Source organism: Peromyscus eremicus, chromosome 14 (assembly GCF_949786415.1).
Source record: "Peromyscus eremicus chromosome 14, PerEre_H2_v1, whole genome shotgun sequence".
Classification (NCBI taxonomy): Eukaryota; Metazoa; Chordata; class Mammalia; order Rodentia; family Cricetidae; genus Peromyscus; species Peromyscus eremicus.
In genome coordinates this window covers 12,256,763-12,278,692 of record NC_081430.1, presented here as the reverse complement: position 1 = coordinate 12,278,692, position 21,930 = coordinate 12,256,763, and the positions used below count along the sequence as shown (strand labels likewise).

General features: G+C 35.8%; 1 protein-coding gene across 4 annotated transcripts in view; it reads right to left on the bottom strand.

The window, feature by feature from the left end:
* Positions 1-21,930, bottom strand: part of Immp2l (inner mitochondrial membrane peptidase subunit 2) — an 858,278-nt gene that overhangs the window by 206,676 nt on the left and 629,672 nt on the right. For all 4 annotated transcript variants that reach the window (XM_059279989.1, XM_059279984.1, XM_059279988.1 and 1 more), the window contains exon 6: positions 8,767-8,869. In XM_059279989.1, coding sequence (XP_059135972.1) covers positions 8,767-8,869 — 103 coding nt within the window. The remainder of the gene's footprint in view (positions 1-8,766; positions 8,870-21,930) is intronic.

The window sequence follows — 21,930 nt, the reverse complement described above, 5'->3', positions numbered from 1 at the left end:
CAGGCTGGACCCCTCATACTGGGACAAGGAAAAACAAAAATAATAAACAGCCAAGGGTATTAAAAACATAACAATAAAATGTAAACTATTTCCTTTATGTGTTACTACTAGTTCTCTATCCTAAGGCATAAAAATACTTACAGTGGGAATGAGAAGCCAGAAGCTCACCTTGGAGAGAATAGCTCTTCTCCATTCCGCCCAAAAGTCTCATGCAAGGTTTCCCTGGTCAGTTTCTACGGGATGTTGTGAGCTTCAGATTTGGTGATGTTTTACTGTTTAACTGCTACTTGCAATTTGTTCTTTTTTGCTTGCTTAATAAATGGCTTAATTTCATGTTTAATACATGACTACCACAACTCATTCTCCATGTAGTACAACTATCTCTCAGAATCTGAATCAAAAGAGAAATATTTACATAGTTTGGTCTTTATGAAAGCAGTGACACAGTTTAGCAGAAACTAACTAAATACCCCATTAAATGAGACTCTTCAGTTTCAAATCTTAAGTCCCAGGACATTCAGCAGCTGCCTCTCCTCTTAGGGCCTTTTCATTCTCCGTTCTCTATGTCGACTCAGTTATACAGACACCAATTATATCTTAGAAATCTGACAAAGGCACAAACCCCACATTTTCACAAAATTCTAGGCACTTATAAAATTACTAAATTAATAACTCTGCATCTTTTTCACCAAATCTTGACCTTTGACCCACTGTCTTTAAATAGACAGTCCTCATTAAAAAAAAAAAAAAAAAACATGCTTAATCCCGTAACAAAACAGTCCGAAGGAGCACTGTCTGCCAGAGTGGTGAAGTCTAATAACAATTCTGCAGATATTCTCCTGTCTGAAAATGAAATCATGTGGAAAATTATTTCTATGATAGCAGGATAATTAAGATAAATCATAAAATTTGATTCATTAGAAACAGAAGCCTAGATTGCTCTTATTCTTGGGGGAGGGATAATATTTCAGTTCTATATTGTGCATTTATGCTCTCATTAAAAGCCATTTTTTAATGTGTAATTATATAGACAAAAATATCTAACCAATACTGAAGCAAATCCTGAGGGATGCTCTGTTTCTTGTTGCGACATTGGGATTACTTGATTTTTAACACAACCCCAGAGGTGGCCTATCTTCTGAGACTTAGCTATCTGTTCATACAGATATTTCCATTATAATGACATCTCCTTTAATTGATTTTTATGTTTTTATGAAATGCATGCCTGTGAGTACATCAGTCCAGTAAAAAAATACCTCTAAAAAAATACATGGGGTTGCTAGCTTCCAATCCTTGAAAGGGGATTATGGGAAGAATGACATGGAAATCACCAGGGTGGGGCCCTATGATGTCAAATTATCACTATTTATTCTACAAATGCAGAATGTATTTTTATTGCGAACAAAAAGTTTTTACTAAACAAGCTTGTATTATAAAACAAGAACAAACTACAGCCAACTAAAGCGTAAGCAACATTCTTCAGATGTGTGAACAGAACACTTTACATGGATCCTGTCAACACATTCTAATGATCTTTTCTTTATTTAAAAATGGCTGATTGTAAATAAAAGCTATCTAAGAGCTTCAGAGAAGTTACATAAGGAAAACGTGACACATCAGTGATAATAAAATGTCGAATCATTCTTCTAAGTAAGTCCACAAAATTATTCTGTATTGTATAAACAAAATATTAACCACTCTAGGCATAAACCACCTTATTCACAAAACATAGAACACCCTCAGTGCCTTATGTAATGCAAGATTCTACCAAAGAGTTAACATTTGTACAGATTTCAGAATATTGTATCCAATCAAATTCTTGTAGGAGATTTCACAGGTTGTCACGGGGTTATTGTAATTAAATGCACTGCTTTCCTGAGATACATGTCCTGCCCCCAACTTGGACTACTTGTCACAACGGTTACTGTCTGATTGTGCCTGTGGTCCCATCTTTCCTCAAAGGCAGGCCATGTCTTGGCAACTGAGGTATCTGCCGCCCTTTTCCCTGCTCCTTTGCATCTGAGTTCTACTTACACTTGGTGACAGTGACCAAAGACAAACTCAGCATGTTCCCTGTTGGCCATGATTTGAATCTCTGCTCTTAAAAATCTCTGAATGTTTTAAACATTTTTCCAAACTGCATCCCAATTCCTTCTTTGACATACTGTCTCCACAATAACAAAACTGCCTTCCCTCTATCCTTATTCCAACTCCTAGATGTTGTTCCAGCTGCTTTGCTCACAGAGTCTACTTTTTAGAAATAAAAATTACATAATATGGGGAAATTTTAAAACAGGTATAATCTGCTAACTTGCAAGAATGTCCACTTCCCACATGTTACCTACAGCCTCTCCCTACTATATAAAACTTGCTTCTCTTCATCTATTCTACTGAGAGAATCCACAGGTTAAAAAGAACAGTTACAAGCAGAAGATGCTAAACAATGTGTCCCCATAGCTTAAGGGAAGGGCTTTACATAATACGGGAACATAAACTTTATTTTTCTTCTACTTTCTAAAGTGAAAAACTTCTTTGAATTTCATTGACTTTACAAGGAATCCTATGGAATTTCAATTGTGGTTTGCCTTACTTTATTATATATCATCTCTCTTGTACTATCAGGAATTTTTTTAATCATTAGTATTTCTAGTGTTCACTTACTGCTAAAATTATTGTCACCTAATAGGCATAGTTTCTTCAAAAATGTTCTAGGGGAATCAGTGCTTTGTTTAATTATGTATCAATGAAATAAGAGTTTTGATTGGCTCTTTTCCAAATGACTTGGAACAGAAAAGAATTCATATTCCACGTAAGCTGTAGTTTCCTTTCTCAGGTAGAGACACTCTATCATAATAATTTCTGTATTGAAATTGTTCCATTCTACTTCATGGTCTCTACACAGAAATTGTTCACAAGGTGACACTGTGATCACAAACCTAAAAATTAAACTGCATTTATACATTTTAGAAAGAATGCCTTGGCTTTGAAATGTTTAAATTCAAATGTTTAAATTCAATGTTCAAAGTTTTTTCCTAACGTCTTTTGATCAATATAGTCCAAACAAATTATTTATTTTAGATACTAAACTACTCAGTTTTGATTTCTCTGTAGATGTTGGAATTTCTATTATGACATATTTCCTTATGAAAAATCACCATGCAGCACAAAATGAAACTATCTCAGAGGCTCATGACTTACAGCAAGATAAAAATGTTAGAAAAACTTCAAAGATAGAAAAAGCATAAGCTAAATGGAGACCATCAGAAGAGTCAGAGTTATGTTTTCACCAAAAGGAATGAATACTAATGAGAACCGTTCAAACACGAGCACTGAAATGCACATTTATAATAAATGGAAGAGAGAAGTCCAGCATGTATCTTAATTGATGGAAGAGTTTGCTATCCTGAAGTAGTTAAAAATTACTCCTTGAAAGTTCACAGCTGTGAAGCACACATCCACATTGTAATGGCACATTGCCTTTCATGCCCCACTATTAGTCAGCAGAGCACAAATCAACACTTGTAGTGAACAGTTACTTCTGGGTGCTGATAGAAGGACATCAGCATCTGTTTTAGAAAATATATTAATGCCATCTAACAGTAGGGGTGGCCAAGGGAAGATCCTAATTTCACTGCTAGAGATACTATGAGAAATGCTTAGAAAATATTCCAAGTAATCATGAACCTACATCTGATATCTTTTTTATACAATTCAATAAAATCAAGTAGTCATATACTCTGAATTTTTCCAATTATAATTTTAAGAGAAACTTATGAAAGTTATGTCTCACACTAGGAATCCAAGCTGCAGCAATAAATTGGAGTCCATATGTAAGAAGATACTTTCTATTATTGAGTAAATTATCCCAGAGGTTTAGCATAAAGGTACTTCATAGTGGTCTGTTAACCATAATCAAAAGTTTTCACACCCAAGCACATCTGATATTTTTCCATCTGGTCACAGCATTGTAAAGAATTTTTATAGAACAAAGAGATAGATTACATTTTACATGTCATTTACATTCAATCATCTTTAAATGAGCTTTGAAACAAATATATGTTTATAATTATAGAAGTCATAAAATTTTTTTCAACAACATTAAAATGTGGGCAATTACAATGGTACGAAAAGAAACAGACATTGGCCTAACACTGGAGACAATATAATGCTGTATAATTACTTCCTTGTGTTTATATATCCACTCAATGTTATCAATACTGATTATATCATTGAAATAATTTATAAGCATACTTTCATGAACATAAAATTTACCCTGTGGCTAAATCATGTCATTTAATTAAAGTTCTATGTTAATTTGCTCAGGTTGCTTATTAACATTTTAATTTTGTGTGAATATGCTCATTTTATCAATCACTTATTTACAAGTTGTTTAGAGAAGAAGTCTCTTCTTTTTAATCATGTGGAAATAGAAATTTGTCCAGTTGGGGAACTGAGAGTTCATAACCCACACCGCCTCCTCTTGTTTGATTTTGTGACCTGTGTTGGTACAAGAGTGCCCCAGTTTCTTTCAATGACGTCTTCCTCAAGAAACTGAAGGAGGATGTTGGACCAGAAGTTATTATGATTTCTCTTCCTGTTGTGACTTTCTTTATTGCTGCAGCTTATTGTTAATATATTTTTATTAATAAGCTACTATTAACCTTTCATTCATAATATCAGTCAGTTCTACTTCTATCCTACACAGTTTCAGCAAAACCAATCAAAGAGGCAAATGACAGTGATAAGAAGTACACAGGAAGTATTAAAACAGCAAAACCCAAAAATATCAGGATGAGACTTTTGTTTTCTTGAGTCTTCTTTGGCAGATTATAGCTGAATGTTTCCTTGAGCATAGGAACACAGGGGGAACTTTAAACTGGTATAACCAGAATCTAGTTATAGTCAGCTAACTGTACCTCCTGTAACTGATTACCCATTGGCTACCAAGGAATCAACCCAAGCACAATCTATAACAAGGCTGATTACTATCCAAAGACATGAAGTATGTGAGAAGCAGCGACAGGTACTGTGAAGTTGAGTGGGAGCCAAATACAGATGGAAAGTTATGATTCATTCTACACACAAGGGATGCATCCCAGGCAACCCTGACTCTGGCAGGTAAGCTGTCAATGTCAAGGAAAGTACATTACCTAATTCAATGGGAGAAATGAATAAAGAATGCATATGGAAACATGAAGTTCACTCACCCTCTCTGTATAATCTTTAAATACACTGATAGGTAAGCAAACCTCTCCAGTGAGAATTTTAACAGAAAATGTAATTCTCAAGACTATCTTTTTAAAAGTACAGTGTTATGATTTAAGATCAGCATTTAATGTTTAGAATAAATAAAGTTAAAATGATTAACAGATGAATCATATAGTCAATGGTTAGTAGAAAAGGCATTCAGAAATCTCTACACTCAGGCTAGATGTGGTGTGTGCACCTGGAATTCCAGCCCTTTGGAAGACAAAGCAGGAGTATTGCGGGGTCACGGCCAGCCTGGGATACATAGAAATACTCAGTCTGAACAGACCAGCAAATAATCAAATAAAATAAATTCCTATACTCAAGCATCATAGCTTACACATATAAGGATTATATGGAATTTATTTAACTGTTTTGTGCTTTCTTGTTTTGCTTTGTTTTGGGAACTCACTAAGAAGAAGTTTTCCCAATGGAGGATGCTATTGGAGCAGAATCAAAGAGCACATTCTAAAAGTAAAAATGCAGATATTAAAACTCATGAAACCACAAATAGATTAGTGTATGATGTGAGGAATTTTTTTTAATTCTAGAAGAGGTATTTCACTTAATTTTGGAAAACAGAAATAGTATTAGTTCCCTGAATGAAAATTAACAGCTTTTTTAAACCCATAAATCAAAAGTAGGTTTGCATAAATATGTTCTATCCATAAATAGGGTGGAATAACTAGATTTCAAAATAATTTTGTTTTTACTCAAATTATTAATTCTATTATAATTAACAAATAGATTTGACCTAAAATATTGGTGTAAACCAAACGGCATTGAGAGATACATACATGTTTGTCAGTTTTATGTGATGTGGTTTTTTTTATTGTAATAAACCCAGTGAGTTCTTATTCTCTTCCATTGTAAAAAGAGGACACATCTACATCCGATATTCTTTTGTGGGTGTCTCTCTAGTCACAGTTCAATGATTCAAAGCACCATTATTAAGTGTAAGGCAGAAAAAGGAGCCACAAGAGCTGCACAATCTACAGGACACACCGCAGACACTACGGAATTTCCAGCACCCAACTCACAATTTTATTATTGTCTTTTCCATTTCAAAAATTTGTGTGTACGTGCGTAGTCATGTGTGCATACCTGTTAATATATGTATGCCTTGGTCTGTGCGTGTGTATATGTGTCTATTGTCTTCTTCAAGCCCTGTACAACTTATATTTTTGAGCCAGAGTCCCTTACTGAACTTGGAGCTCAGCAGTTAGCATAGACTGGCTGGCCAATGAGTCTCATCCTCTTGAGTCCTCCTCCTCAGTGCTGGGACTACAGGCACATTCCGCCATGCCTTGCTTTTCATGAGTTCTGGGGATCAAAGTCAGGTCCTTGTGCATACAAAACAAGCCTTTGCTCACGAGCCATCCTTCCAGGCCCTCTCCTCTTTCTCCAGTAAGAAAGCAAAGATAAATCAACTGATTGGCAGTCATAAAAATTACATGAACAGCATTTCACCAGCTTCAGTCTAATAATGAACAAAATACCAAACTCCTCAAACTTTAGGATTTTACTATCAGTACCTTAACATACATACAGTTGATAGAAAACAACACAAGTAATGCTTCATTTCAAAATCACTACAAGAATGAACTAAAACTCACTAAAGTTAAATAACATTTATTATGGACTTGGCCAATCACATGGAACATGTACTCTTATTGGCCAAAGAAATAGAGCTATATTCAAGTGATTTATTTTCTTTCAAGTTGCTACTTGAGTTCTTCACTATAGACAATTGCCCTGCACTGCAAGCAGCACAAAACATCCCAACATTTCTCATTTTTCTTTCATCTTTGATAGAACTTTTATTAAATAATATTTTTATATAACTACTTTTCAAAGGCAAGTATAGGCCTTAGGATTTTTTTTTAAATCATCTTGTATGACTAGAGAAAAAATAAATGTTAAAATTTCTCCCATAATTCCACATATTTATTAAATCCAGCTCTTACACTTTTCACCAAAGTTAAGTCCTTGTGGCAGCGTATTTAGTGGCAATAACACCAATCCTCACAATATATGGAGGAAACTTTTTTATTAGAGACCACAACCTTCAATTTTTATTTTTATTTTTACTTTTTTAAGATAGGGTTTCTCTGCATACTTTTGGTGCCTGTCCTGGATCTTGCTCTGTAACCAGGCTGGCCTCAAACTTATAGAGATCTGCCTGGCTCTGCCTCCTGAGTGCTGAGATTAAAGGCATGTGCCACTGCCGCCCAGCTCAACCTTTAAATTTTTGACAAAATATGAAGATATATTTTTTATCCCAGCTCAACCTTTAAATTTTTGACAAAATATGAAGATATATTTTTTTATCCAAGCATGTGTAAGGATCCTAAATAATTGCTTTGTCCTATACATGCATAACAAATATAGCTTTGGGAAAACAAAATGGGCAAAGTTAAGCTTTGAAACAGACCAGACAATGGAGAAATCAGCTGCAGTTTCCATTGAGCAAGAAATTCTCCATGTTCATAATGAGTTACTGTCAAGACTCATAAAGAGAGAGTTTCTATATGCACTCAAAGTAAAGAAAAATCCATAAAATATCAGTGTAGTCACATTCTATGGATAAGCATGGAAGAGAGTATGTCTGTGTTCTGCTATAAGTTAAATGCTAACAAAATGTCACTTATGAACAGTACCAGAATGTGCCACCCCCAAACATGCCACTCTGACACAAGGATTACTTTGAGCTAAGGGTACTTGAAAAACAACAGACATGAGGTGGGCACATGAATCTCTTCCTTTCTTCTTGAAAGCAGGAGATTAAAACTCGCAGGCGAAAGCTGTCCTCCCTCTCGTTGAAGACAAGAAACATTCTTCAATGAAGAGTCATAGCTGAGAAAGCTTGACTTGTTCAAATACATTCTATCTTCCTTTAGCCTCTCCACACAATTTAGTTACTTGTTGAAAATTACCTGTCTTTGTTCAACCTAATACAAAGGTAGGTGAGTTTCACCATTTTAAAGGCCTTTGATTCTTTATGAGGCTGATTGTGACATCTAAAACATATTAAATTTGTACATACCATTCTCCTGATAAACTGTTTTACATCAGTTTCATTGTGAGACTGAGATGGGGCCACAAGAGAGAAGCAAGGAAACCCACCACTGCTCCCACATTGACTATTATGATTTCTACCATTGTTGGACTGAATAAAAGATTTAGAAATATTGTTGCCTGTATGTCTTCTTACATATTTTATTGGTTAAACATTAACTGAAAACATAGGCAGAAGTTATTTTTGTGAGGGAATGAAGATCTTCCAATTGGAAAGTCAGACAGTTGTGAAACACACACACACACACACACACACACACACACACACACACACACACACACACGTTGTTGATAGCCTAAAGGAATTTTCCCAACATAAAGTGTTCCATTACAAAGTCTCCCATCACACTTGGCCGAAAGAACAGAGCAAACTATCAGGTTACACTTGCTTTCCACCTTTGAAATACAACTTTCTCAGAAACAAGGTACAAGTTGACTCACCGGTCCAAAAGAATTACTATCAAAACTGTGTCCGTGATGATCGCCTTCAACCCATATGTGACCACGGGGGACTTTGACCAACCGGTTTTTGTGTCCAATGGTTCTGAAAACAAACAGTGAGACCAATGACATAAGAGTAGGAAGAGGACTTTACAACTTAGATACAGAATCAGGAAGGACAGAACACCTTAGAATAATGAGAGTGGCTAACCCGGAATTACACCACAGGTTCCCCTAAAGTAAGCTTTGGTTCAGTCTCTAAACAGTCCATGGGAACCATGCATAACAAGTATAGCTTTGGGAAAACAACATGGGCAAAGGTAAGGTTTTAAACAGAGCAGACAATCGAGAAATCAGCTGTAGATTCAATCCATTAACTACGGTAATCTTCACTTAAATAATGAGTTACTGTATAGATTCACAAATAGATAATTCCATATGTACTCAAAGTGAAGAAGATCAATAAAATAACTATAGTCACATATACTATAGATAAGTATAGTTCTTCTTTTGTATAAGAAAAAATCCTGCTAAAAGAAAAAGCACAAACACCAAATATAGTTTATTATATTACTTAATTTAATTCACAATACCTATCACACATACTTAATTTTAACATACCTCAATGAAATTAAGATGTATTTGTCTTCTTACACTTGCATTTATGCTCATGTTTCACTGCTTCCATTTACTCATGGAAACTAAGATTCAAAACTAGGGGCTGGAGGGATGGCTCAGAGTCTTAGGAGCACTGGCTGCTCTTCCAGATGACAGAAGTTCGATTCCCAACACCCACATGGTGGCACAAAACTCTAACTTCAGTTCCAGAGGATCTGACACTTCCTCTGGCCTCCAGGTGCACCAGGCACACATTTTGGTGTACAGGCATACATGAAGACAAAACATGTGTACACATAAAGAAAATTAAAGACTCAGAAACTCAGCATTAGCAGGAAAGGAAGGAATCTTGATGATTTCTTGGCATCATTAGACTCAGTATTAGTGGAAAACTTTTGATCTGAACTACACTTTTTCTTAAAAAGAAACTTTGAACAATTCTGAAGAGGAAGTGTCAGTGATAGATGACATACAGCAGATATTCACATTCTTAAGACAGAAAAGGAAGGAGGCTGTGACATGCTCTCTCACATTGTCAGTGGCTGTGGGAAATGATTCAAACTTTGTTTCCATTTCTCCTTTGGATCTACTTTGACAATGTTTTATGTTCATGCCTGTTGGCCTTCTGCTTGTAAAACTCAATTGCAAAGAAACATTAGAAATATGGGCAAATGTTTGTTATAAGGGATGCTAAACCCATACTTTTTTATAGCTCCCACTCCCAAAATGTAAATTATCCAAATAACTAGTAACACAGTGTTGGTAAATAAATTATGAAACAACTAACTAAATAAAAGACAAAATTAAAATAAAATTTGATTCAAACCTCATAAAAACAATTCTTTGGGGAGCAGATAACTTTATATTTCCTTTACTTCCTAAAGCACCCTGGAAAACACTAACTTAAACAAGCTTTTCAATAAAGGTTTGCTGAATGAATGAGTAAATCAGTGAATGAAGACCACCTTGAAAGCCAAAGCATTCAGAAACCAAGGTCGGCCGACTGCTCTTTGACATGGAGTCTCTCTGTGGCTAGACTGTTAGTTAGCAAGCTGTGTGTACACAGAAGAATGCGTTAAAAAAGGGAAAGTCCACGCAAATTGGTGCTCTAGAAATTGAAACTATTCATTATCTTGGATGGTTTTTAATTTTCAAGATAATTTCAGTGGTGAATTGCTTTCTTTAGATCAGTAAGTCATCCATGCAAGGAAGCAGTAGTATGGCCATTAGAACCCCACAGTAAGTTAATGGTTGCTGTTTGTTTTTAATTACTATAGGGAAGGAGGTTTTCAGCTTTTTGGAGAAAAGCAAAAACAAATTTAACACATCTTACCCTCATACACTTTGCAATAGAAGTGTTCTTCAATTAAAGTCATTCCATTAGTTCTTGACATCTCTACTGCATGAGCTAATATAATAACCAATACCCACGTTGAATGTTAGTAATGATGAGAAGAACTTATAGTTAACTGCTATAAAGGTATTATCTCCTAATATATGCAAGCATTTGTTTACCTTATTAAGCTGAGCATTTGAATAAATAACAGCTAAAATTTGCTTTTTCTTCAAATAATCATTTAACAATCACAAGAGTGTATGTACATAAGAAAACATACTATATAGTACATTGGGTTAATAATTACCCAAGGTTTCTGACATTCACTATAGGTCTTGGGGTGTATTACCCAAGTATGAGTGGTATGTGTATATACTCACAACATTCTGAGTTATCTCACTGGAGCAAAGAATTGAAGGATCCTCTGAATTAAATAACCTTATAACTGATGTATGAATGGCCTAGATTACACCTTCTTGTTCCATCTACACATCCTAACTCACTTTTTTTGGTGTTAGGAAAGTTCCTAGGGAAGGAACCAAAATGAGTCTCAAGTCTTGCAGGACCTTCAGTTGCTTGGTTGTGACTACCTATTGGGTAGAAAAGGATTCCAAGGATACCCAGAGGCTTGGTAAGCTAGGACACAATTTGTCAAGTTTTGGAAGGGAATGGTCTTATCACAGTAATTATCATAAAGCCTTCTGACATTCATCATATAAAGAAGAGCCATGGGTGTGAAGGGGCTTTGAGACCTGAATACATAGACTATTAGTTGTGTTAAATATATATATAGTAAGTCCAACACAAAATTATATCAACAATGAAATAGTAGGGCAAATATATTCTTCTAGAAGCTAGAATGATATAAAAGTCAGATTGAAGTTTAGATGCTATAAGAATCAAGATACTAGGGACAGAAAATTACAGTACCATCAAAGTACCGGTGAAGGCAACAGGCTTCCTTGTGGCGACCATCTTATATACGGAACTTAAGCACTTGCTTTACTCCCTTATTTCCTAGCCATTTACAATGCTTTATTTTTCTTTTTTATGCACACTAACATTGGACTTGGGTTCACGGAGTCATTTATTTACTGTCTATCTATCCCTGTTAGAATGTAACTTATGGAAATATGCCTCTACTGTAGAATGTCCCTAGAGCACAAAATAGTCAACAAATATTTGTTAAATACATGACAAATGAATTTAGAACTGATGAAAAATGATGCCATGAAGGCAGAATAATACTATGGAAAGCACACTGATTCTAGCATAGGCTAAAGAAATTTCAACCTTAATTCTATGATGCACAAGTAAGCTTGTAAATTACAGCTAGTTGTCACCTTTACAACAGGATGAGTAGCATCCACCTTAACTAGGTTCAGCTGAAGATTAGAAATGAACTGTAAACACTGGGAGGGGAATTTGCTCTCCAGTTTAATCTCTGGAGTTAGCTTATCTTGGTTTGGTTTATTTATTTGTCGCTATCAAGTGCATATGATTTTGAAGAACTTGATAAAACTCAAAGGGGCAGTCTCTCATTGACAACACTAGGCAAAAGTGGAGAGAAAGAGAGAGAGAACCTAACTCTAAGGTTACTCAACAGATAAGTGTAGCATATACTGAACACTATATAAACACATCATCTTAGACTTGAGGCTCTTCTTAAGTAAAGCACTGGATATGGTTCTGATGTAAATTTAGAATCCAGTAAGTGGTAGTGACTACTGCCAGTCTTCCTTTGCCCTTTATTTACCTTCTCTTTTATAATTCAGAATGTGTTGAGGCTCACTATCAGTTAATATCAGTCTTCAAATTACCGGGGATGTGCCTCAATAATTTTTTTCTTGCTGTTGTGCTGTGCCTGTGACTATTTTTAATGGTACAGTGACTCTTTTTTTTTTTTCTTTCTTCCTTTTCCCTTCTGGAACACATTAAAACTCATATGGGAAGGGATAATCTATCTGTTTGTACATATTCAAATATGCAAAGAGTAACAGATAAAGGGACGATCTATCTATTTGTGGCTTCATCTACCAGTCTCTTGCATATTTCAATGTTTCTATTACCATAGTAGCTTATGCTGATAACGCTCAGGGTTGGGGGAAATATTGTAAGTAGAGAACTCTGGTAAACACCCTGCTGTATGGATGGGATGTATTCTGTATCTTAATCTCTTAGAGGGCATCCAACTTTTAAAATAGTAACCCAAAGTGGCTTAAAAATATGATGGTAAATTACTAGCCTTCCTCCTTTTAGGGCTGCCAAGGAAATACAATACTGCTAATAGAATTTCTCTAGAGAAGGAATTTTAAATAGCTTTTTGCTCCTGAACTCATATAAAAGACAAGATAATCCTTTAGCTGATTTAGCAGGTAAGTGAGGTGTCAGCCCACAAGGTTGCATGTATCTATAGCTTGCAAATAATTCTGGTTTTGACAGTCAAAAATGAGTTCTGTATGGTACTTTAACTACCTGTCTAAAAGCAGACATTTTTAGTACTAGCTTTACCAAGACAAGTTACCTAGGCCTTATAAATGGAATAAAGAATGATGGCCTGCCATTGGATTTGACCTTGGAAACAATGTGTTTAAGTCTCTAGATCTTTTAAGTATCATCAGTTGAATACAAAAGTACTGTCCATGTAATTCTTAGAACTGTAAGAAGATAAGTGCTTATTAAATGTTTCTGTCTTTCTCTCATACATATGTGCTCTCTCTCCATCTCTCAGTAATTTGTATTAATAATTCATGATTCATTAGGGATATCATTTTAAAGCCATTCTATTGAATTTTCTACATGTACAAAGCAGTGATGATCTGTGAGGCTGACTGCTCACTGAATCCCAGACCCGTGAGTTTCTGTTTTCTTAAGGGAAGCCAGTAATCAGCAATCCCCCATGGCCTCTGCTGCAGTTCCTTCCTTGAACCCCACTACCAACTCTGCCTCTACTCCTGTCCCCCATTCTCTCCCCACCCCAGCTTTCCTCAATTATGGACTGTCAGTTGGAGGTGTAACAGGAGATAATCCTTTCCTACCCAGGTTGTTTTTCATCACTGGTATAACAGCAACAGAAAAGCAGACTAATAGAGCAAGTAGGAACAGGAATGTATTCATATACATTCCTGTTTTGACTTTTCTAGGTAAAGAATCTAGGAGTGAACTTTGCATAAACAAAAAATAATGTTTGATTTCAAAAAAAGAATTATGTTAGTTTATACTACTGACATGTAAAAGGAAATGAGTGGTTTCCATAAAATTTTGGTAAGATTTTTTTTTTATTTACTAAATGGAAAATAGAGATATTTATCTTTATTTAATTATATATTTATCTAATTAAAAAGCATTTAGGAATTAACAAAAATAGGACACAATCTAGCTATTATCAGTAGTCATAATAAAGTGAGATGATATAATTGAAAGAGAAATATTTTATTGAAAAAAATCTAACTTATAGAATATAGAATTTGTATAACTTGTACAACCACCATGGAAATCAATATGGTGATTCCTTAGAAAATTGGTAATTGATCTACCACAAGACCCACCTATCCCATTCTTGGGTATATACCCAAAGAATGCTCCATCCTACCACAAGGACATTTACTCAACTATATTCATAATGGCTTTATTCATAAAAGCCAGAAACTGGAAACAACCTAGATGTCCCTCAACTGAAGAACAGATGAAGAAAATGTGGTACATTTATACAGTGGAGTATTACTCAGCAATTTAAAAAAATGACATCATGAAATTTGTCGACAAATGAATAGAACTAGTAAAAAAAAAATCATCCTGATTGAGGTAACCCTGATCTAGAAAGACAAACATGGTACGTACTTAAAGAGGATATTAGCTGTTAAATAAATAATAATCATGCTACAACCTACAGACCCAGGGAGGATAAATAACAAGGAAGGCACTAGGGGAAAACATAGATCTCCTTGGGAAGGGGAAATAGAATAGATTTTGTGAGTGGATTGGGGTGGGTGGGGATGGGAATAGAGGGAATCAGGTGTGAAGGGAGGGGTGTAGGGAGAGAGTATAGGGAGAAACAGCTGGAATCGGAGGGCCTTTGGGGGTGATGTGGAAACCTAGTGCAGTAGAAACTCCCAGGATTTTATGAGAGTGACCCTACCGAGGACTCCTAGTAATAAAGGATATGGAGCCTGAACCAGCCATCTTCTGTAATCAGGTAACTTCCAGTAGTGGAACTGGGATACCAACCCAGCCATAAAACCTTCAACCTATAATTTGTCCTGCCTGTAAGATGTGCTGGGGCAATGATGCACAGAATTTTTGGAGTGGCCAACCAATGACTGCTCTAATTTGAGGCCCATGCCAAGAGAGGGATCTCATGCCTGACACTGCCTGGATGACCAAAAACCATAGGCTGGATAGCCCAGAGACCTAAGGTAGAACCAAATACAACTAGCAAAAAAGAAAAAAAAAAGAAAAGAAAAAAAAGAAAGGAAAAGAAAAGAAAAAATCAATGAAATGATTCCTAATGATGTTCTGCTATGCTCATTGATAGATGCCTAGTTCAGTCGTCACGAGAGATGCTTCCTCTGGCAGCTGATGAGAGCAGATACAGAGACCCACAGCCAAACATTTGGCAGAGAAAGATTGCCCAGGTTGGAGGCCCCCATCGGGTACCTCCCCTCCAAGCTCTGGAACCCTGCAGAAGAGGGAGAGTAGGAATTGTGGGAGCCAGAGGGGATGAAGACACCTGAAGAGCATGGTCCAGGGAATCAACTAAGCAGGGCTCATAGGGGCTCATAGAGACCTGCATGGGTCAGTACTAGGTCCTTTGCATAGATGTTATGGTTGTTGGCTAGGTGTTTTGGGGAAATTCCTGACAGTGGGAGAGGGGTGTCTCTGACTCTCTTCCCTGCTCTTGGGACCCTTTTCCTCCTACTGGGTTGCCTTGTCCAGCCTACATGTGAGGGTTTGTGCCCAGTCTTATTGTATCTTGTTGTGCCCATGTTTGGTTGATATCCCTGGGAGGCCTGCTCTTTTCTAGGGGAGATGGAAGAGGGATGTGGGGGTGGGGAAGTGGATCTAGGAGAGAAAGGAGACTGGGAGGAGTGGAGTGAGGAGAAGCTGTGGTCAGGATGCATTGTGTGACGGAATAATAAATAAAAATTTACAAAAATGATAAACAATTGCATGTTGTTTTATGTACATGTTGCTTATGAGAGAAATAACTAAAAAGGAGAGAAATTGTGATGATGATAATAATAACAATAGTATAACATTAAGTCAAGAAATAGTAGCTATATTAATATCAGACCAAATGAGATCACATCTCCAAGATGGGACCTTAGTTTCAATTGGCTATAAGCACAAAATTGTATGAGTGTCGATTTTTATCCTACAAAGGAGTCTGAAGGAGGGAAAGGAGCCTAAAAGCCTTTGATGGATCTGGTTTAATTTTGATTCTTAAGATACATGATCAGAGGGTTCTAAAATTCCCAAGAACATGTTGGCTATCACAACAAGGGAAACTATTTTAACACTCTGAATACTCATTCTCAACCCTAACCCTAAATTCTGCCTATTGTCTATTTTGTAAAAAAAAAAAAAAAAAAAAAAAAAAAATGCTGATGCGTAAGATGCACATGCCTTCCCTTGCCACATGCATCAAATTAGAAGTGACACACAAATGAATAGATTGTGAATTTAGGTAAATATGGCAATGACAGTCCTAGGAAGCTTGATTGCCTATGGCTAAAGGTGATATTATTTCTTTGGATCACAACTCTAAATACCTTAGAAATGATCTAACAATTCCCTTTTATACAGATAAAGATGTGGAGGTCAGAGACTTTAGGTGGTATCATCTAGATCGTTAGTAGCCAGGCACAGACTACAGAAAGTATATTACATGATTTCCCATCCACTGCAGTGTGGCTCATGACTATTAAGATTTAAAGAAGAGGTCTTAACATCTATTCACTAGAAGAAAAGAGAAACATTATTTCTTCACAGACTCTAAGCTGTTGCTAGGTGATTAGAGTGAACTCATATATCATTACCATAAAGTTGCAGAATTAATTTTTCAAATGTAACAGGGATGCTTTAGTGTAGCTAAAAAATACTTTAATAATGAAGACCCTTATACATTTTTTTCTAAACTTAGATTATTGAAACATAAATAGGACAATTAAAGAACAAACATGATAATTTTCTTTAATATAGGAAATGTTTTCTCATGTTAATCACACATTTAAGAGGTATCTGTGGCTGTCCATGAAAATGATTGCAAATTATTAGTACCAGATTCCATACAGTCCTATTAGGTCACTGATAAAACCTGAACTTGGGCTTTACTAAAATACTCGGGTGTGTTCATTTTTTTAAAGGTATGAGTCAAAATTTACTATGTGAAATTACATAGACAATGAAAGTAATGATAGAAGAAAGACTATAACCTAGTCCTTCTTACTGACTATAAACCACATCAAAAAATTTGAGCAAAGGGCTGGAGAGATGGCTCAGTGGTCAAAAGCAGTGTCAGGGTCTGATTCCCAGTACCCACACGGAGTTCACAACCATCTGTAGCTCAAGTTCCAGTGGATCCAGTGCTCTCTCTGGCCTCTTGTAAGCACTATATGTAAGTGGTACACATATGTACACATAGTATAAAATAAATACATCTTAAAAGAATAAAGCAAAAGATAGAAAATGATCAGTGAAATATGCGCAGAGACAGACTAAAGAACCATAGCAAAATTCAATAAATTGGAAATGTTTACAAAATCGATTTATAGAGGAATAAATCAATAAGTGATGATTAAATAATGGTAACTGAACAAATGTTTAAAGAATGATATTGTTTCAGGCTATCATAAAGAGGAAATACATTATGGATATTTGAATCAATATATGAATAGCTGATTCATGTGAACAAAAAAAGGTAGTATAAATTCAAATCCTTTTTGTGAAAAGTTTTTTTATTAGGAAGTATTTCAAGGAATGACACAAAATATTAAAGTGTTTTATAAATCACTTTCCAGTGGAAACACTTAATGTAGAAAAGCTTAAATAAATTTAAAGGCCAGTTTTGAAGATATCATTATTGATTTTTTTCTCTTAAATATTTTACATGTTATTATGTCCAATATTAACTTATCTAGAAGTGTACTGAGTTAAATTTTTACAGAGGTCAAAGTATTATGATTAAAATTTCAGGCATCACATAAGCTGGCAAAATATAGAAAAGATCATCCTACATATTCAAAACTGCATCTAACTTTTATATATTCAAATTTTGTTTCTGCTAAATGATGACTGGAGCTCTGAAATGTCATAGGTGCAAATAGCACAGTCAGTTTACTTACTGGTCAACTGAACTTAATGGGAAACAGAAACAGTGACTCATCTTATTATTCTACTATTCCACACACAGCTTCCCAGAAAGCAAACTTAAATAAAACAGTGAGCATGTAACACACAGTTTTATTTTTCAAAATAAAATTAACATTTGTTAAAAACTGGATTGTTGCATTTGTTCCCAGCATCCTCTCTAGAAGTCATTTCCCAGAGGTCATGCTGTTTATTACTCCATTTGTTAATCATTTCAACATGCTAGTTATAAATGTGGGAAAGACACATTTCAAAGCTTTTGTTGTAAGACTCAACAATGTTTAAATATTTGAGGAACTATGAACAGTATTCCATCTTTTGCTTCATCTATATTAAACAACTGTAAGGTTTTTTTTTTATAGTAAAAGGAATGCATGCTGTTTTATTTCCTATAAATTTAACAAGCTTTGGGTTACTTAATTAATTGGGAAAAAGGAATCCCTCACAGCTTTAGATCTCATTGCACAGAGATTCAAAAGCTCTCTTCAGGAATTCTAACTTTGAATCAGGAAAAGAATGTCAGACAGGAAAGAAAAAGGAAGTCTCCAAGCCAGGCAGACCACAACTGAAGGACAGTTCTGGCACCTTCTTAGTGAAGGACCAGGGATCTCAGGCCTTCAGCTTCCTCATTTGTGAAGAAGAATAATAGGGCGAATCAGTGCCTGCTCCACAGATAATGAGATAATGCACACAACCCTTTTAAACTAGTGCTGGTCCGAGGATATGCCAATACACGAAAGATAATAGTTATTATCTTATTATCAATTAGGGAATAAGTCCAGGTGTATTTTATCACATACTAATTAGAACTGGGAAATTATTCTCTAAATTAAATGAATTTAACAAATATATATTAAGTGACCACTAGTAACAAGAACGGTTAGGTTCCAAAGATGCAAATGTAAACATGACAAAAGCCTGGTCCAGGCACAATTCATAGATTAAGGAGACAATTAAACAGATGTCATTGGCAATAGTAAGAACAGTCATAGAGGTGCAGATAGGAAAGGTAGAGGATCAACAAGAGATACCCACTCACCACTACAAAGATGGCTTGAAAGAAAAGGAAAACATTCAGTACACTGTATTCATATTTCTGAAAGTCTGAAGCTCCAATGCACTATGCAATAGTATAAAATACCAATATCCACAAATCATCAAAAAAAATACATACAATTTTGCAATCACTTTAAGAAGTCAGTGTTTTTAAAAAATAATAAAGTAGCTAGGGGCTGCAATATCAACTAGGGTAGAAGAAATCCTTTTAAGAGAGAAGAAAAGGCATTTTGTTTGAAAAAAATACAGAGATATCCAAGTATTTAAAAATTAGAAGTAATAGGTTAACAATAGCTATGGGCAGAAACAAATAGATAAATTTACATTATATATATATATATATATATATATATATATATATATATATATATATATATATATGTAAAGTGGTACTCAAATTTACCAGTAGTCAGGGAGACAGGAATTACAGCCAATATAGGTAATCCTTTATGGTGCGTAATTGGCTCTATTGCGGCAATGGGTTGGAGGAAAAGTGCATCATCTCATATTGTTGATGAGTATACACAGAAACTAATAATCTTTTTTGAAAGCAATCTGGCAGTAAATATACAATTAAAAAAAATCATTTGCCTTACAATTTAGTAATTCTACTCCTGGAATCAAGTGCCACAAACATAGCAATATAAGAACACAGGGACTAGAGAGACAGCTTAATGGGTAAGAGCACATGGTGCTCTCTCAGAGGACCTGAATTCTCAACACCTACATCAGGTAACATAATCACGCCTAACTCCAGTTCCATGGGATCCATTGCCCTCCTCTGGCCTCTGTAGCCATGGCAATAGTACACATATGGCAATAGTACACACACACACAAACACACACTTGTGCGAGAGATCAAGATTACTTGCTGATGGGACATTTCTCACTCGGCTTTTCTTGTCCCACAATTCACAAAGAATCAGAGGTCACACTCCAGCTCCAAAATTAACACTTTGTTCCCAGGTAAGGAATTTAAGCACCACTCTTCCTAGTCACATGGACAAAGTGCTTCTCTTCTGGAGGGGGACACTCAGGAAGCTTTTGCACTTGAATTCTTGTGTTAATGATGCAATGTGGTGAATTCTCCTATGGCTTAAGATGACTCTCCAATCAAGGTTCAAAAAGTGACTGACTTTCTTATCTGTCCTTTGGCAGTATACAGTTGCATTTTGTTGATAATGTGCTCAGTTGGCATGACTCCATAATTATTGCCTGTAAGGGCTATAAAACTATCTGAACTTTGAAATTTAAGGTGATGCAGTATTTTTGGAAATATATTTTTTTATTGGGTTCTTTAATGACGCCTATCAGTTCCCATTTCTATGCAGGACTATATTCCAAGAAACAACTGCAACTTGGTCATGTTTGAATTCAGATCTTTCTTTCACTTGAGCAATATCCAAGAAGAGCAGAACTACTTAATGAGTCAGGAGAGACTTATTTATCAGTTATCAAGCATTTTTCCAACAAAGTATTCCTTAATGGGAATTTATTTAACACATTCACTCAAACAATAGATTCAAACAATTTGGAGGGACAAAACTTAATGACATCTTAGAAAAATGACCACACTCAATTTTATATTTGACACACATAGCTTGTTCTTTATAAAATACAAACACAAATAAAATACAAAATTATTTTATGAAGAAACAAATAGAGAATAGTGTTAATTCCAGCCTAGATTGTTTCAGCCAATAGGGATCTACATTGTAATGCCATATTCTAGTGTACAGGTAACGTGTCCCTATGTAAGGACAAGAGTACATTGTCAGTCTGAAGACTTTCTTCCTTTTCTGAGGATAACACTATTCCATGGTGGTGGTGCTCCCTATGAATTCTCTGGACCATCAAACATGAATGGGATTAAAGATCAGAGCATCTGCATACCAAGTGGTTTGCTAGAAACCGAGTTTCCTTAAAGCTTCCCAGCAGATTTTATATTTTATGCCTTGCATATCTTCAAATACTCCTACCAATTATCTAAGCCACAGTAATTGCTGAGCAATTTTCTCCACTGTCAAAAAAGGTGTTCTTGAGTACATATGCATATAGGCATAAACAACTACGTGATGTTGAGATTGGAATGAAAAACCAGCATTTGCTATAGTCAAGCTAGCAAGGTATAAGTAGTAGATTGTATGACATACTGTTGTCATCGAAACAGCTAAACTTGGTGAATTTACTACTATTAAGTAAATTCCAGCACCATGGAAAGGTACAAATGTGTGTACCTGGCATACACATTCACAACTTATTTTTTTTCTTCTCTTTCTTTTTTCTTTTTCTTAACTTTTGAGTCAGGACTTCATACTGAGCCCCATACTAGCTTGAAACACACTTTGGACCCCATGCTGGACTCAAACTCATGGCAGCCTTCCTGTCTTAGTTTCCTGAGTGCTGGGATTACGGCATAAAACTCTTACTTTGGTCTACAAGACTGGGCTTGAGGCTGGCTTTGACGCTGTTAGTCAACCAAGAACCACCCATATCCTGGAACCAAGTTCCTCCCTGCCTTCAGTGACTAAGCACCAACCTCTGCATCACTAACAGCCAGTGTGACATGCTTCCACCATCAGCACTATGGCCTTACTTTCCCTGTGTGCATGCTCCACCCCCCACCCCCCATAAAGCCCACCATCATGATCTGGCATGCATCCCGACTCAGAGGCAGCCATTTTGTGTCCAGTTCCCCCACCCCTCAATAAATCTCAAGTGAGGTCTGTTGTGTGGTTGTGATTTTGTGGCATTCCTTGGTCCCTGATTGCTGAGATACTCTTTCG